This window comes from Leuciscus leuciscus (genome assembly GCF_965113295.1).
Source record: "Leuciscus leuciscus genome assembly, chromosome: 8".
Taxonomy (NCBI): Eukaryota; Metazoa; Chordata; class Actinopteri; order Cypriniformes; family Leuciscidae; genus Leuciscus; species Leuciscus leuciscus.
In genome coordinates, this window is record NC_138732.1 from 10531171 (window position 1) to 10549759 (window position 18589).

At 39.5% G+C, this 18589-nt stretch overlaps 2 protein-coding genes across 3 annotated transcripts in view; one reads left to right on the plus strand and one right to left on the minus strand.

Moving 5' to 3' along the window:
- Window positions 1-18589, minus strand: part of ctnna1 (catenin (cadherin-associated protein), alpha 1) — a 122270-nt gene that overhangs the window by 57816 nt on the left and 45865 nt on the right. The gene's annotated exons all lie outside the window — the stretch shown is intronic.
- lrrtm2 (leucine rich repeat transmembrane neuronal 2) lies at window positions 1397-17020 on the plus strand. 2 transcript variants are annotated; one of them, XM_082177576.1, is made up of 2 exons: window positions 1397-3228; window positions 3831-17020. In XM_082177576.1, the coding sequence occupies exons 1-2, from the start codon at window positions 2916-2918 to the stop codon at window positions 5453-5455; spliced, it is 1938 nt and encodes a 645-aa protein (XP_082033702.1). In that variant the 5' UTR covers window positions 1397-2915; the 3' UTR covers window positions 5456-17020. The 2 variants fall into 2 exon arrangements, with proteins under 2 accessions (XP_082033702.1, XP_082033703.1); XM_082177577.1 differs by lacking the exon at window positions 1397-3228 and having other exon boundaries at window positions 3529-17020.

Consider the following 18589-nt stretch of genomic DNA (forward strand, 5'->3'; position numbering starts at 1 on the left):
ACAAGTTGCCAATCAAATTAAATCAGAGGTGAAATAGAAGAACAAAAACATTTTAGGCATATTCACAGACTGTTTAATAAAGCTCAGAAGTGACATGAATGCATTCAATTCATGATAATTTTATTATATGAATGTTTTAAATAGAAAGTTTTGTATATATAAATATTAAATGGTTTAAATAACAAATTATACTAAAAATGAAACTAAAACCGCCAGTAGGGGGCGGCAAGTCATTGTCTTTGTCACGGAATCTTACATTCAATCGATTCGTTCAAACAGCGGATTCATTCAGGAACATAGCAAGCGACTGTCTTTATGAATGCGTCATTGAATCATTGACTCACTAGATTAGTTTGAAAACGCAGATTCATTCATAAACTAAACACTTGTGTTTGCTCTGAGATGCGTGATTTTGTTTGGAACTGTTTGTTGACAAAATAGAGAAAAATCTGACAATACTGTTGCTAAAATGCAAGTCATTTAATATTAACTAAATGTTCATTGAATTGTATAAAATCAATATTACATTTGCAAACTCCTTTTTAATCATTAAAAAGCTGTCACTCATCTTCATCGCCATCTCAGATCATCGCGAGCTCACAAACTTCCCTTATAGTCAATGAAGTTGTCTACACTGCACACTGAATCTTTTATTTATTATTCATGTTATAATGAGAGTAGTGTTGTCAAAGTACCGGTACTTCGGTACAGAAAATGTGACGATACCAGCATCTCTGTAGGACCGGGTATATTCGGTACCCACTAACAGGAGCTGCTTTAAGTCACTTACGTGTTTTTATCTAAGCGCGGGGCTCCAGACTAACTTTTTTTACTTGTACTGTCTGTAGCCGATATATACCATGATATATATAGTGTCTGTGTATATTAAACTGCGAAAAGACTATTTAAATATTAACCCTGCATGTTCTGCTTGTCTCTGAGTGAATGAATGGCGCAGACGCGCGATTTAATTGACCTCACACACGAGTGAAGCACGCTGTTTTCAGTCTCTGCTGCCTCACGACATGATGAAATTCATCTCCAGTGAAATTCATCTCCAGAGCCACTCTGAGAGTCACTTCATGAGCATTTTACCGTTTAATTTGAGAAAAAACTATCGTCATATACACACACAGAAACTCAAAAGGTCTTCACGGCAACCCGTCAAAATAAAAGTTCGGTTTAACGAAGAAATTGACAGAAATAATTAGGCTACTGTACAGTAGATTTAGCTACGTCTCCATGGGATTTTTTTATAAACAATATTTACGTTGAAACAGCATGTAGCCTTTAATGCTTATGTATTATTTACTTATGATTACCATCATAAATAAAGTAATTGAACTGAATTTAATCTTTTTTTCAAATAGACTTTAATACATTTCAAATTCGACTACTGGAATTTCGGTATCGTGACATCCCTAAATGAGAGGATTCGTGAGCCTGCATATCTCAGAATTGAACAAACTCCAGTGTTTCGAGCGGTGGGTGGATTTTAACCTAAACACCTCTGATTGGCCATTGTGTCTCAAGAAATCAACAGATATGCCTGTGATTGGCTGCATTACTCAAACACGTTTTCACATCACGCTCTCCAGAGTGCAAACACAAATATGCACTGGCGCTTTTCAAAATCTGTTTGGCCAATATGCTGTTATTAGTTTCAACTGAGGGTGCACCCCATAGAACCAGGCCTGATCGGAGCCTGGTGCTCCTAAATACTTTTTTTGTACGCAATGCACATTATCCATTTCCACTCTCATCCACATTTAGCCAGTAAGCTTGATAGGCCGTCATCAAACAAGGCTCTGTTTCATAAGGAGGAACAGTCTGATTTCCATTACATTAAGTTGAGCAAACCCACATGAAGAAAAATCAGCCAAATGACAGAGGAGCTGAGAAAAATGCAGACAACAGCTAAGTTGTGCATGCCTTATGTTTAGTAAAATCTCCAGTGGGGTTATGCAGTATGAATGCTCTATTAAGTCCAGCATTCAGATTCTGTCCCCACCACTGCAGATCGACAGGAGTATAAAAGGTCTCTGTGACGTCGGTTTGCTAGTGACGCGTTTTGTGTAGAAAACCTGAACGAACGAATGTGAGAGAGAAGGGAAGGGCCAATCTGATTGCAAGTCATCATATATCAAATTAAATATCAGCTTCCTGAGCCAACTTAATTATATTGTAAATGCATTCATTCATCAACACCTAATTGAAGTAAAAACCAAAAACAAACTAAATCATTTGAAATCTCGTTTTAATTTACAGCTACAAAGGGGTGAAACGCCCAACAAAAACAAAGCACTAACACACACATATACATGTATATAAACGCATACAAAATATACAACCTGAGCAGACAGGAAAGAGACGAAGAGATTTAATGTAATTGTTAATTTCGGCTGTGAACTGCCGCAACACGTTGCAGTTATCATATTCTGACTGTGACGAACCAGAGGAAAAAAAGTAAGGGAGGGGGAGAATCAAACGCCAAAGCACTGTGCAAGTGTGCAAGGCGGAAAGTGAGCGAGCCAGGGAGCGAACCAAAGCGCGCATGAGAGAGGGAGAGGGAGAGAGAGAAACTGCACTGATGATCGACGCCAGCCTGCCACCACTCTGTAGCAGTGAGTGGCTGCAACAAAAGCACAGAATAACATCTCCGCTCCTCTCCTCTGCTTTTCCCCTCACTGCATTTCCCTTCCTCTGTGCAGAGAACTCCACAGCAGCAGAGCCACACGGAGCCGCCGTCGCAAGTGCAGCCTTTGCCTGCCATCAACAAGTTAGGGATAAAGGACATTGAGTACTGAAAGAGGAATGCGTGATCTTCAATTAACCAATTGAGCTGACATCATTGCGGTGGAAAAGGAAAGAGGCAGCTAAGGGACAGAGGGATCTGCTCAGCGGTGCTGCTTTGGATGCAAATCATCAACTTTAAATGTAAGGATTCTTGGAAGGCAAATAATGCTCATCTTTTCTTAATCTGGGAATTGAATAGCAGGACTGAAAAAAAGGAGAGACCCAAAAGAGAAAACCGCATCCCAGGACATGGAATTCCTGAATTTGGTTCAACTGGGGGGGCTCAGCACTTCTTTATTTCTGAAGAGCTTGATTCCTCTTGCATTTACCCAAAAGGTTTTTTTCCCTTTGGATTTCTCTTCCATCTGGCTGCTCCAAAAGTCTGCGGAAAAAGACAGTTGAATGCAGCCTCCGATGTACACAAAAGAATGGGTAAGTTAGCCCTTTTATTCACAGAGTCTGGACCTGAATAGGCAATGTAGTGAATAGGAGGGGGGACAGTGGCTGTCAGGGTCTCTAGAAACATCTATATACTTAAAATTCTGCTTTCCTTTTCTTTCCCATACGCTTGTAATATTTAATAAGTGGTCCTTTCCAGCAGAGGGAAAAAAGCCGACTTGCAAGCCACTTAAATTACTGCAAAAAAAATGTTAAATTAAAATAATAATTAAAATGGAAAATTATGGGGGGGGGGGGGGGGGGGGTGGTGGAGATAAAAAAAAAAGAAAAAAAGAAAAAAAAAGAAAAAGGAAAAGACAAAAACTAAAGGACTCGCAAATACATTGTAATATTGCAATACTGCAATCCAAACACATGGATGGATCATTTCTGCATCAAAATGACTTAAGCATAACTATTAGTGCAATTCATTGAACATTCATTTTAAATGTTAATTTTAAATTCTTGGATCAACAAGCAGATTGCTTTGGCTATTGACAAATACAGAGAGAGCGTGCAAGAAAAATGTTTCTGTGTACTGCAGAGATTAGATTTCCCTCCCCCCAGTTTATTTTCTTATCTTTAAACCCACCCAGGTTTCCATTCAAGGTGGCCATTGGTGGGACAAGCACCAGCGGCACTTTGTGTGATCAGCATGCTACTGTGCCTCCCTCCTGTGTCATGCACAACCTGCCCCCAGAAATGCCGATGTGAAGACCTGCAGTTTTACTGCGACACACAGGGGCTCCTGGCGCCCCCAGACGGTGTGGATAAAGGGGCCCTTGGACTTTCGCTTAGACACAACAGCATCAGCGAGCTCAGCTCAGATCAGTTCTTTGGCTTCACCCAGCTTACTTGGCTTCATCTGGACCACAACCAAATAACCACAGTGCATGAAGATGCCTTCCAGGGGCTGTACAAGCTCAAGGACCTTAACCTGAGCTCAAACCGCATCACCAAGCTGCCAAACACAACCTTCATCCACCTCATCAACCTGCAGATCTTGGATCTCTCCTTCAACCAGATGATTGCTCTGGAGCCTGAGCTCTTTCACGGGCTCCGGAAACTTCAGATCCTTCACCTGCGTTCAAACTCCCTGCGCACGACGCCCGTGCGGGCCTTCTGGGACTGCCGGAGCCTGGAATACCTTGGCCTGAGCAACAACCGGCTCCGTAGCCTGGCCCGGAACGGCTTTGCCGGGTTAATTAAGCTCCGGGAGCTCCATTTGGAACACAATCACTTGACCAAGATTAACTTGGCACACTTCCCTCGTCTGGTCGCCCTCCAGTTCCTTTATCTACAATGGAACAAGATCAACAATTTAACATGCACCATGGAATGGAAATGGACAACTCTGGAGAAACTGGATCTCACTGGGAACGAGATACGAGTACTCACCCCCGACGTGTTCGAGACTTTGCCCAGCCTCAAGATCTTGCTGCTGGATAACAACAAACTGACCAGCCTCGATACCCAAACCATGGATATGTGGAAGTCCCTAACTGTGATCGGGTTGTCGAGCAACCTTTGGGAATGTACCAAACGGATCTGCAATTTGGCCACTTGGCTGAGCACCTTTAAGGGTCGATGGGAACATTCTATCCTCTGCCACAGTCCCGAGTACTCACAGGGTGAGGAAATACTGGATGCCGTTTACGGATTCCAACTTTGCCAAAATTTCTCGGCCCCGGTCATACTGACCAGTACCAGTACGGATGCCATGCTCCCAGAGATCACAAGCTCCCTGTTTGGAAATATGCAGACCCCTACGCAAGACTTCTACGCAGAGGATTTTGGGAGCTTTACGATTGTCACTACTACTACCACCACCACCCAACCCCCACGCACTGCCCTTGCTACTACCATGACGGTGGAGGGGGCAGATGTTACAGAGGACTACTCTGCTTTGGACAACACGGTGCTGACCCAGAGGGTCATCATTGGCACCATGGCTCTGTTGTTTTCATTCTTTCTCATTATTTTTGTAGTGTACATATCGCGAAAATGCTGTCCTCCCACTCTGAGGCGGATCCGCCATTGCTCGGCCATTCAGAACCGGCGACAGATGAGGACCCAGCAGAGGCAGCCAATGGCGGACCTGGCTACACAGGTGCCCTATAACGAGTACGATCCCAGTCACGAGGAGGGTGCACTTGTGATCATCAATGGCTATGGGCAGTGCAAATGTCAGCAACTGCCTTACAAAGAGTGTGAAGTATAAACTATTTATTCTTGCAGTTTATGGGTTTAACCATTCGTCCATTTCAAAAGATACAGGGTTTGCTTTTGGACATTTTTTGTTCCCTTTTCAGTTTGTATGAAGAAAGTTTCTTTGAAATTGTTAGCTTTGGAAATCTATGAAAGCTTGAGATGCCTGGGATGAATTTGAAAAGAAGAAATATAGAGAAATCCACAAGTTTATTTTTGTAATACAAATGCAAAGGTTCATATCTAGCTGGGGCAATCAATCTCAACAGAGGAAGGTTGGATGCGTCACTACATCACCAGTTTGTGTACTATGTATTTTGCAGCACAGAGGAGATGAGAAATCTATAGCCAAACCGCCTGGAACCCTGTGCTCCAGAAAACAGTTTATAAAATGACATATCTTCTAATAAATGGTGAAATTTTATTACATGGGAAAATAGTTACATATGCTGAGCAGTGCAAATTTAAAAGGATAAAAAAAAAAAAGATTTTGTGCACATTAGCAACACTATAGATATCACTCACATATTCACTTTTGGGGAGAGGAAACAAAACATACACAAATCAGATGGATACAAAGCATAATTTTTAACACCTTTTCTAAATTGAGAACAAATACTGTTATAAATTGAGCCACATAATGAAATTTAAATTTGAACAGGGAATTCAACCCACTCACGTTACTTGGCTTTCTCATGTGGCAGAAATGATCCTTTCACTTTCGAGTCTTAAATTCAAACTAATGAGAACACTTAACAGCCTTCTTGTTTCTGTATTTGGTTAAATTCAATAAACTCTGTCCAGTTCCTTGAAATCTTAAAGCCTTGCACTTTGTGCGAAAAGGTTAATGTCCAATATGGCTCTAACATAATGTCCAAACAAGCTCCCTCTATTACAACTTCAGCAGGGATTTACTAAATGTTAAACAGAGGTGATTGCTCAATTTTCATTGTGCATATATTCTTACATAAGATTGCTTAAAACACTGACATCCTCACTGTGACAGAACAATGCTGCTTAGATCACTGCATCATTAATTAATGGTAGAGACCATCAAAGAAAGCTAGATGAAGCAAACACCAGCGAGAATAACTTCCTAGTGAGAAGGGTAGGGAAAAGAAGGAATGCAGAGGACACGGACAATTGTCTCCTAAAAATAAATGTGCATGCTTTGTGTCGCACTGTTCAAATGCAGCAAAGACCATAATCATACCTAACAGCTTCAACATTGAGTCAATTAAGCCCTGGGAAAACAAATCTAATGTTCTGTCACCCAAATCCTCTGCCCTGAATGTTTCAGCCTCCTCGGCCAGTACAAAATCAGTGCATGAGATCTGCTGCCTTCATGGAAATAAGAGAGTTATTACTTCATAGCCTAGCTCCTTTTAGTCCATGAATACAAAAAGCCTTTTTTTTTTTTGTCTGCGCAAGAAATACCAGAGGTTCATACCAAGGACACAAAATAAACCGAAACAGAGAGAAAAGCTGAAGTAAAGCGTAGCGCAGCTCTCAGGAGAGCATGCAGAAGACAGCAGGAGGCTGGGTCAGGAAACATTTGTATGCAGCACTGAGAGGACAGACATTAGCATCAAACTAAAGAAGCTGCTGCTGCAGTAACTTAGCCCTTTGTGTTGAAATCAAGAGTTGGGGGCAGGGATGCACAGGGGGGTAAAGGAAGCACAAACACCAGTTAGCATCTAATTGAAGTCAATGAGCATCTTAGAAGCCACCGAGTGAGGCTGAATCAGGGTACATAAACCATTAGAAAGAAAAAAAAAGAACTGCATGACAAAACAGTGAATGACAACACCCTGGGCAAGATCTGGAAAGCACTGAACGCCACACTAGTCAAGCCGCAATTATTGCCTCAAAACAGAAAAAAAAAATATTAGTCATCAAGCTATTTAGCTTAAGAGAAAACTGCTTTAGGTCATATCCTGGCAGAAGGTTTTGGTGTAAAGCTCAAAATCTGAAAATTGGCATCTATATCAAAGCTTTTCTGGTCACCTACCTAATGGTAGTAGAAAAAAATGAAATTAAGTATGCCGAATAGATTGGTTAAAGTTGTCCTCTAGAGGGTGCTGTAAAATACCATGAATGAGAAATGACTGAAACTTATTTTCTCTAACTCCAACCCTGTAAAAGACAACTTTATGTTGGTAAAAACAAATAGAAAGGGAATGCAGGTCTGTGTAGCTGATCTTTTCTGTGCATCCAGAGGTGTAGCTGGGTTCCTGCATTCCAAAATGTTTTTTTCAAATGCTGTTTGACTAAGCAATTAAAATCAGCTAACATTTACTAAGCCAAGAACATCCACCAATGGTGTTGCTTTGTTTTGGATTTAGCCAAGCTTTGCTTTGTGCGTTCCTCAAAAATCCTTGCATGTTTAAAGAAAACAGATTACCTGCCATGCACATTAGCACCATAAAAAAAAAAGAAAAAGACACAAGCCCTCATATCCTGATCTGATAGTTTAGGCGTTTGTGACGGGGAAGAACGACCTTCTAATGAAATGCTGACTAACTGTTTAAACTATCAGCTTATAAGCAATCACAAAAACCACTGAACATGAATCAATTTGCACTCCTGTACACTTTTTTTTGAGGGAGGGGGGGGATCTTTCCATACGCTGAAGTCCTGCTGCTCACTCTGGCCAAAACAGTCCCTTCAAATCACAACCCAGAAACTTCTTTGTGCAAAAATGAATGCTTTTCACCCTCCTCTTCCCAAAACCCCGCTTTTTCCTTTTGTATTGTAATATGTACTATTTCATATCTGTATAGTGGGTAAAGATGTGGCCAACTGAAAAGATCTTTTTTTCCTTAAGACGTATATTTTTAAATAAAAATGTTACAATTTATACATGTTTTGGTCTAATATGCTCATTAGGTACATAAGGTCATACTTGCCTGTATATACTGTTGGTTCCTTTAAAATATCTTCTACACAAAGGACTGTAGAAACGCTATCATGTATCAAACGTGCTGAATACAGAGATGGCTGAAAGCCTTTTAAGATCGGTGCACTCAGGGTATTCGGTCTAAGCTTCAGGCAAGGTGCCCTTCTGAAGTAAATGGCTTCTGATATCATTAACATTATCATAACCCTGCACTCACCTGCCCTTCTATACTGAGATAACAACCTGCCTGAATGACTGGTATCAAAAGCAACACCACAACGGAGATTCCACTCTAGCCCAGGGAAGAATAATGTTTTAATCAGCTTAAAAATGCTATTATAAACATGAGATGATTGACATTGGTTGAAAACGATTATCTAGCCCACTAATTCTTGATTTAAATAATGATCTAAATAGTGGTAGGTAGGGGGACGTTGGCAGAAAAGCAGTTTTGCAGGAGAATTATGGGACCATTACTTATCTCATGTGAAGTGCCAAATATTTCTGTCTGGACAGGTTTTTTCTTCTCTATTCCTCTGAGATTCTTCAGTAAGCAGAGAACGTAAAATGGTGCTGATGCATGACACTACCGGTGGGAAATTACTGAGGTCTCAGACGCTCTAGAAATACTGTTCCAAATATAAAATGAAAAGAAAATGAAAGTTAGTCACTCTGAACCCACATTACTGATTTTCATCCAAAACAGTAATATGAGAAAAAAATTCTGTAAAATCAGAGCTTTGGCCAAGAAGAGGAAGAATCGTGGCCATAACAGAAAATGCAACAGACAAAAAAAAAAAGACAAATAAAATTACGTTTTTTTTTTTTTTGCAATATATAAAATAAATACAAATTTATTTGTAGGTATATTATAAAGCCATGAGTGAAACCAGTGATTTCCTCAATAAAACTGCAGCTGCAGCCTCTGTGGAGGTTTCAAAAGAGTGAGGGTGGCAGCAAGCATATGCCACAGTAGCTACACGCCTGTGTTATATACTGTGCAATGCACAAGTACTGCAGGGCAAGCTGGAAGAAAACCAATTTACAGTGCAGAATATAGGGGACCAAAAACATAAATAATACCCCGACTGCTACTGTATGCCTAACCTTGGGAGTCTAATATATCAGGCACTGTGAATATCAGCTTTTAAAATATAGCCATTTTAAATGCTTTTTCTATAAATAATACATTCAGCTACCCAGCCACTTCAACAACAATGATATTGCGTGCGTCATCCATGATTTCTGCCTGACAGTTTATAGATTTTAAATCATTTGTAAATCGAGATTGAATAACCCAGACGATAGAATTGTTTTTAATGTTGATTTTACTGCAGGAGTGAGGTAAATGAGAGAAGCAATTGGTCGACTCCCTCCGGGCAGCTGTTGACCACTGGTTCACAGATGTGCCTAAGCATTTTTTTCCCAGATAAAAAAGAAAAGTTGTTGGGGAGTGGGGGGGGGTGGCAGAATGGCGGAAGCTGAATATGATTTATAGAGGACAGCCGTTTCTGAAGCCTTCTTACACAGGCTTCAGATGCAGCGGCTTTCTAAGGCTTTTCACTCACTGCGAAAAGCCATTAACTCCAAAGGTCATTTTTAATTTGGTTGCAGCCCTGCATGGCAGAGGTCTGTCCCCGTCTGAGGAAATGAAAACAGAAGTGAATTAACTCTGGATTTAAGTACACTAAGATGAACATAAGAAAGTGAGAGAATATTGTGCGTCTCAACTTTGTGCTCGAACTTTACGGCGTGTACCCAATTACGAAGGCTCGTTTAAACCCTGCGTGAAGTCACTGAACGCACACAAATGAAAATGCAACTCTGAGACCAGATGAAAACAGGCTAATACTTTTAGAGGATTTCTTATTGTATCACGACAGTCGCTCCAACCGTTAATTCGCTCCCTCTGTTTTAAGTCTACAAAAAAGGGTCTTATTTTCTCTCTACATCATTTCCTTAGAGCTCTGAGCTCTCAGGGACCACAGAGGATGAATGGACACCTCTCTTCAAAACAAGTCTCTCAAAATGAACTATATTAAAGCAAAGGGCCGAAGCTCCATTAGCCACCAAGGGTAGTCATCCCTCATCCATTCCCTGATCAAAGTAGTCAACAAAAAGGAAATGATAGAGAGAGGCGCAATGCGGCTCAATGAACCAGCTAGCGAAAAATAAAAGCATTTTTTTTTGTTATATTCAGCTGAAGCACTTTTGCCCCTGGATAAGATGATACCAAATGTTGTAGTGCTAATTACTAGCTGTGCATGAAAAAAGTCAAATGCACAACCTCTATTCTGCAAAGGTAAAAAGATAAATACTTAAGCAGACTTTTTTCTTATTTACCTAGTCCTAGAGAGCGATGTTACAATGGGGACCATGGCTGCATCCGAAACCAAATACTTCGATACTATATAGTGGGTGAAAAAAGTAATATGTTCACAGTATTCATAAAAGAGTAGTTAAAATGTACCCGGACGACCCACTACTTCTAGCGAGATTCTGAAGTGTGCATATTTGATGGACACTTAATTATCATATGAGGCCACGGGAGAAGATTTGTGAATAGCAGTGAAGCGACGCAACTGACGCTGATAGGCCACATGATGACAACATGGTGAATGTAGAAGGCGTTTTCAAGCCTTGCCACACAAAGTCAAGAGTAAGTCAAGAGAACTTGCGCATGCTGTTCTCTTTCAAGTCTCCTTACGCTTGAATGGACAAATTCACAAATTTATCTCAAAATGTCTGCCTTGCCAATTATAAACGTAAATAAACGTAGTCAGTTATGGTAAATAGTAGAGAAAGATGACACATGTATATCAGCATATTGGATCTGTGCATTAGTCTTAAAGTGACAGCAGCCTAAAATTCTTGCTGCTTTCAGTGTATTTTTGAGTTTGATTAACAAAAAATAAATCACTCGCTGCTCTTCACTGAATAACTTTTGTAACTTCAATAAGGAACAGTCTTTATTTAATGTATAAAGTGAAGTGCAGTGTATATGCATATATGCAGTGTTATTTTTACATTTGATTACTTTATTCAATTTCTATAACTGAAAACTACTGTTTGCCCTACCTGAAGCTGTGGTTTTGAAATTGGAATTGAGAACTGTTAAATCTCACTGGTATCTAAAATGTTGGTGTCAATCTTATTACGATACAAGGATACATGGGTCAAAAACAACAACTATTTCATCAATTTATTAGTTTTTATTGTAGTGGGGCCAGTGAAAATGTAATCATTGAATTAACCAATCAAAATCTCAAATCAAATCGTTATCTTGTGAATCGGAATCGGGACATTTGTATCGACACCTAGCCCTACACTGGACATCTATACATAACGTAACGGTGTTGCGTGATATATTAGTTGATACCTTGGTTAAAAAAGCAACTAAAAGGGGGGAAAAAATACTAAAGGAAAGCTAAGAGATCTAGGAATGTGTACACAGTTAACTTAGGACTTTTAAAAATGTACAGCCGTAGTTTATAATATGATGCAATGCATGGCAACAGATGCAGAAAAGACCAGTTCGATCCACATTTTAATGTACCTGCTGTAAAAGTACCAGAAAGAAAAGAAAGAATCAACCATTACATATGCTTTCTACATTGTTAATAATGATGACCATCACTAGATGTGGACACGCAGGATTTAAATGACAAAACGCTCCATTTATCTCTCACATGGTTGCCAAGGAAACAGTGTTCTGCCAAACTGAATTCATGTTCATTACCATCTAGGGTGTGACGAACAAAGACATTCATTATCCTTGTTCTGACCAGAAGTAACTTTATGCAGCCCTATTCATGAGAATGTCTGACATCTAAGCATCAGAGGGAAACAATACCAGATATCAAGGTGCATGCAGAGCTAATGCAATGAGTCAGAGCTAATTCACAGCAGCAGGTTAAGAAAAGGCCCCCAATAACACTGACATAACTGTTCTTTGACTTGTCAATAGAGGTGACCTTCATACTACAGAGCTTGGTAACAAAAGCAGTCACACAACTGAATAGAAAAGCATTTTCTTCCCTAAAACACCACACAATCAGAAATAGAGTCAAGCTGAAAACAGCACTGTGATGCGGCACAGAGAAGGCTTGCCACAGTCACCCACACAGTCTTCATAATCAAATGTGATGCAAGCGTGCTATAATTAAGCCTCTCTGGATTTCATCACGTTTGCCTATTATGTCTTAGTGCCACAGGTGAAACATCTGCATCGCACTTATCACTGACTCACTGAATACAGTCAAGATACAATGTGCTCGATTTAAGGAAATCCAAGTAATGCCTCGAACCTCCTGGAGAGGTGCTCTTGAAAAGCAATCAGATATATCGAAGGGCAAATTACATCAAGATCTTGGAGGAAATACCAACCAGATACTGTGACTATAGCCCATTTCTCCCAGTACCACTCCATGTCTATTCGATCAAAACAAGGATTTTCAACCAGGCCAGAAGCAATAAGACTGACATTTGCAGGCAGGAGAGAAACTACTGGGAAACGCAACAACCCACAGGGTTCAAGGACTCAAGAGCTATGCTATGTTTGAAGCATTTATTATGAGCTTCCAATTAATCTCAAAAACGCTTACCAGGTTGGACGGATCAATCTGGATTCTCGTCAGCAAATTCCTCCACAACATTTACTGCTTTCCACATTTTAAAGTTTCTCCTCCCTGGAATCCAAACACACATCTTGGACTGGAGACCAGACAAAATTAATTAAACTCAGTCAGATACCCATAACAAGCAAATATACAAGGGAAGTGGAGGGAAGTGCCAAAACCCTGTCTTGAGTCCGGCCAAACTAGTTTCTTAGTCATCATATATAGTTTACTGTATAAGATTTTAAGAAACAATTCTAACCCCCAGTTTCACAGACAAGGCTTCAGTCTAGTCCCAGACTAAAATGCATGTTTGAGCGGTTTTAACTGAAAGCAACTTGCACTGGCATATCTTAAAATATGTCAGTGCCATTGTTTTGTGTTAAGATGCACACTAGTAACAACCCTCTAGGCACACCTTGGCAATAGTATCGCCATTGGCTAGTAAATTTTTTTTTGTTTACTCGCCAGACTGATAGAGATATATATATAGTATAAAATACAACAAAGAATATAGTTTACATGTAGCGCGTCAATTCTGCGTGGTTTGCAAGACTCACTCTCTCTTTGCATGTGCGAGAAACACTGTGCTCTCAGCAAAGTGGTGGCACGTTGTGCGCCTTTACTCTAGAGTTCATGGTACGTCAAATACAGGTACGTTGCACATCTATTGAGTTGAATTGAAATAGTACAGATCGCTTGGCAGAGAGCGAAACTCTCAAGCGCTCCGTCAGTGTTCAGCGAGTGAAAATACATCTATACTAAACTTAGATTTTACTCACCAGTGTGTGTATAAGAATGTATTAGCCAATGGCTAATGATAGACATATAGTCGCCCCAGCTGAAGATTTAGTTGCAAATGCAAGTTATTTACTCGCACTAAAGACGGTTGAGTAATGTTTTTTTCAAAGGCATGTTTATAAAAGCTACTTAAATGTCCTTATTGAACCAAGGCCTAATCCAGACTTAATCTAATCCCTGTCTGTGAAGCCAGGTCTAAGTGTAACATCATAACCACATCAAAATCTTTAAGTGATAAACCAAAAATCACATGTATAAAAAGGTCCATTTGGATAGCTAATCAGGGTTAATTCTGTCAACAAAATTGCAGATGTAATAAAAAAAAAGCAAAAAAACATGGCGATAAATTTAAGTAAAATCTAGAATGACAATCAAATAATCAAGTCAAAATGGCGAGTTTAAATTAATACATAAGATGCTTGGATTAATTTTGCACGCTTGTAATTTAAAATGTTATTTCATTGACTAAAACTACATGCCATTTTAGAGTAAAAGTGACCTAAATTTATGGATGTGAAATGAAAGACTAAATTTAAGATATTTTTGAAAGCATAAATCAGCCTTGTTAATTTCTCCTTAGATTCAATTGAACAAACTGATAGCACTACAGTTTATTTAGAAACATGACTTTCCAAAAGTGACGCCACTAGAAACAGCTCAGTACATTATGCATACGAGGGTGACCTTTTCATTTCATACGCCTACCTGTCGCAGGCAAAGAACAACATCTAGAGTGCGACTGCTGAAACCTCAAAGGTCTTACACCTGCAGCGGGCACCAGAGGAGGTGCATTGTAGTCATTCCTCAGGATACTAGAAACAGAAAGTAGTCTGCAAAACTGGACAACATCTAGTTACCAAGCCTCGGCTCAAGATTGAGGGGCAGAGAATGGGGCATGTCAAGCTTTGCAACGTTCATCTGTCTTCACAGAGCAATCAGTTTTGGCATCCCGTCGCTGTTGGCAAATCGTACAGAGCAGTTAATAAACATGGCATGCTATCTGTCTTCATACTGTCAACTTAAGGCTGACGCCTGCCATGAGGCCGATTCTAAGGTGGGTTATTGAACCTCGAGGGTTTGAATACCAATGCTCTTGTTCACAGTGGGGATCTTTTCTTGTCATTCACACAGTCTGCTCAGATGATCAATAAAAGTTAAAAAGCGGAGTCACCAGGAAAAAGTGACAAGATCTTTTGGTTTATTAAGAATGTTAAACACACATTTATGCAACAGTCCATGCGCCCCAATTACCTGGGGAATGATCCTTGGCTACTTAGAATACAAGCCCATATGTCAAACTACCAGAGCATATCTGTGACACTGTGGCACCCTTGCACGAGTTTTTAGTGTATGCAGGACGACAATGAGAGAAGACATGTGCATGACTTAATGTTTCAATCATTATTAAATCTTACAGAGAGAAAGTTCTGCTGTGCAAGGTGAAATCTAATTTATTAAAATGTTCACCCTTCTACCCTTTCAATTTTTAATTCATTAATATTCATGCTATGACTGCTCCTTAGAGGCCATTCTGGCCACACACAAAAAAACGACATGCAAAAGCCTAACATCTCTCCATAGATTAAAGGAATTACCCAGCAAGACAGAGGTATCTCTAATAGTTAATCACTAAAAAAACATTTTCTATGACCATTTTATACAACTAAAGAAAGATTTGTTGACAAAATAGAATTTATCACGCACTAACCAGACAACATTATTCAGCTGCACAGATACAGCTTTGTGCTAATTTCAAAGCTAAAAAAAAAAAAAAAAAAAACACGCTTCAATGATACTGTAAACCTCAGCTAATAATACCTACCTTGGGCTGAACCCAGTATAAAATGGTCACCCTTGAAAGCGAGCCACACATCACGACACGTCTGCGACGTGTTCAAGACGCACATAGACCAGCACAGGCTATTAACTTTTAATATGCCATTTGCAAAACAATCCTACAATGTCAACGGCTTTAAATGTCTCATTAAAAAAGCCGCATACAAGATTTTTTATCCGAATGGAAAGAACAACAAGAGCTTGAGCATGTATCTATATAACCCATGAGCTAAATGGACATAACTGCTCTCTAAGAAACAATGCAATTTTACAGAAGACTGTAAAAGAGCCAGTGTGACAAGAATCAAACCAGTGGGACCATTAAAGAACCATTTCTCCTTGGATCTTGACAATATATCAGGGGGAAATGTGTTTTTCTATATTACCTATGAGGCCGATGATGCCCTTGACAATCACAATGGCAAAGTCCTAAGCCTCTTCTGAAGGTAACTCAAATTAGAGTCAGAAATGCTACATCACCAAAGTGAATGTGGGCAAATGCCATTATCCATGACAGTGATATTTAATAACTACTACTCTACCATCGGAAAAATATAAAATATTTCCATTTTGTGGTGGATGTGAAGGAAAGGATCTAGGACACTATAACATTGTTTTCCAGCAAAATAAAATAAAATAAAAAACAGTTATCTAGTTCTAACAAATGCTCACTAGATCAAAACTAAACCGAAAGAGCCACGCTTGTCTTTGAAGCTTGAGCAAGCCATTGATTCCGCTTTTCGAATCATTCAAAGGCTTGCTTTCTGCGTGCATTTCATAAACAGCTTAGCTTACACTGCAATATCTGGTAAAATGAACAATACAAAAACAAATATTTGATATATCTTTTCTCTTAGCTGCTTCAATGTTCAAACTTTTTTTTTTTTACTCACAAATCATTATGGACATTTATTAAAAAAAAAGATACAAAACATATTAGGTGGGAAAGTACTTCAGAAGAAGTCATTAAAAATGAAAAAGTGAACTATTTGCACTAAAGATAAATCACCCTGGTGCATGGGGCTTGGTGGGTTTTGAAAGCATGTAGCACCATTTGTGTTTGGGTCAAACTAATTGAAATATTTGTTTTGGGTGGTTCAGAGGCAATTCATCTTGGCCTAACCTCATTTATCTGCTAGAAAACAATTCATTTGGCTCCTCTGGATATTTATTAAATGCAATTACAAGACAATTCAGGAAGTGTGTAACGCAAATTCCCAGGACCACCTCTCCTAGATTAAGTCTAAACGTAGGTCTAAAAACGTGGCTTTAAACCGTGAACCGCAAATGCAGTCCCTAGAGGAACAGAAAACCATTTCAAATAGCAACTACGTCTTTGTGCTTGAGGAGCACTCAATGATTCATCCCATTTCCCCAGAAAGAGACAATGCATTAAACATGTTCAGCTTGCATTTAAAGTAATACATACATATGCATATATGCATATATGCATATATATATATATATATATATATATATATATATATATATATATAATTCTCTTTCCCAAAGCATTGCTGGGCTTGCATCATGGACTATCATTTAAAAGTCCAGCACACAATGCACTTGGAGTAAAAGAAAAAACATACTTCAATCTTCAGAGAAAATATGCAGCTCAAGGTCACAGTCGTGTTAACACGCAATCACTATTAAGCAGGAGAGTCATTTAAACTTTATACGAAATAAAACAAACATCCTTCATGAATTTCAATATCTTGGTTTCTTCAACCCATTGTTTGAATTACACCCTCTCTACCCTGCAAGCAGCCAACAACAATAGAGCTAGAAAAGATGCACATCACCATGACAAGAAAGGCGACTCAGACAGTGACATGCTTAATGAGCAAAAGGCAAATTATGGCCAGCGTGAATGTACAACAGAATTTGCCAGACAAAAAAAAATCAGTTCATATACTTAAGGAAAACTGGATTAAAAACATTCGAGGGGGACACAGAGAGAAAGATATTAGGGTGGAGTCGATTACCCACAACACGCAGACACCCATTATCAGTTTAGGCTGTGAGTAGCGTGAGAACTTTTGTTAAGTCCCGTTAAATTGCCAAATTCACAGCATGGAGAAGAAATGGCCAGAAAGCTTTGATGCATCATCCAAACAAATGCATTCACCTTAAACAGAGACCTGTAACAACGGAGTTGACTTAACCTCCAAATGAATATAAAGCTAATTTCACCCTCCTGATTCACAATAAACAGTGTTTCCCAAACATTAGGTTTGTAGCAGCCCGAAAATATATTTAAACTTCTCATAATAACAAAGAACACAAAGCCTCATGGCATTAAATACCTTTTATCAAAAGACTGGCTGTTTGCGCTACGCAAAGAGAAGTCTGCACTTTGCTCACGTGATCAGCTCCGTGGGTTCGATTCTCAATACCGGTACACAGTGAATGAATGCAGTGAACTCCATCTGTGCATGTGCTAAGTTTAGATTGGATTTGGGAACTTAGCAGGCACCAGTTACACATTTTCACACTTGCATAGTTGAGGATTTGAGGAGGTGCACACACTTTTTGTTCAATTTGCTCACTGAATATGGGGTGAAGGTCTTAATTTTGAACTCCCAAAATGCACTAGATTGATGAATTTAAAGCTGCAGTCTGTAACTTTTTGGGGTTAAAAAAAATATCCAAAATAAATGTGAGCAAGTGCATAACCAGCCAGTGTTCAAAACTATCTGCTGTTTTTAATTCCAGTGGTACTGGTGGATTTCCGCGGGAAATTCAAACATGTCTTGGAATCATTACATCACATCTGTACACATAAAGAAGGTGTCTCGGCTAGTAGGCTAAGTTGCATGTGAGGATGTTTTCTCACAGCACTTGATATAATTAAACATCAATTTGATGGCGGATCCAGAAAGGTTCAAACGACAATCACCAGTGACAACTGGAGATACACCCGGTGTAAAATGCAAAAGACTTCGGAGTGGCTACGAGCGAGCGAGCGAGCGAGAGAGCGAGAGAGAGAGAGAGA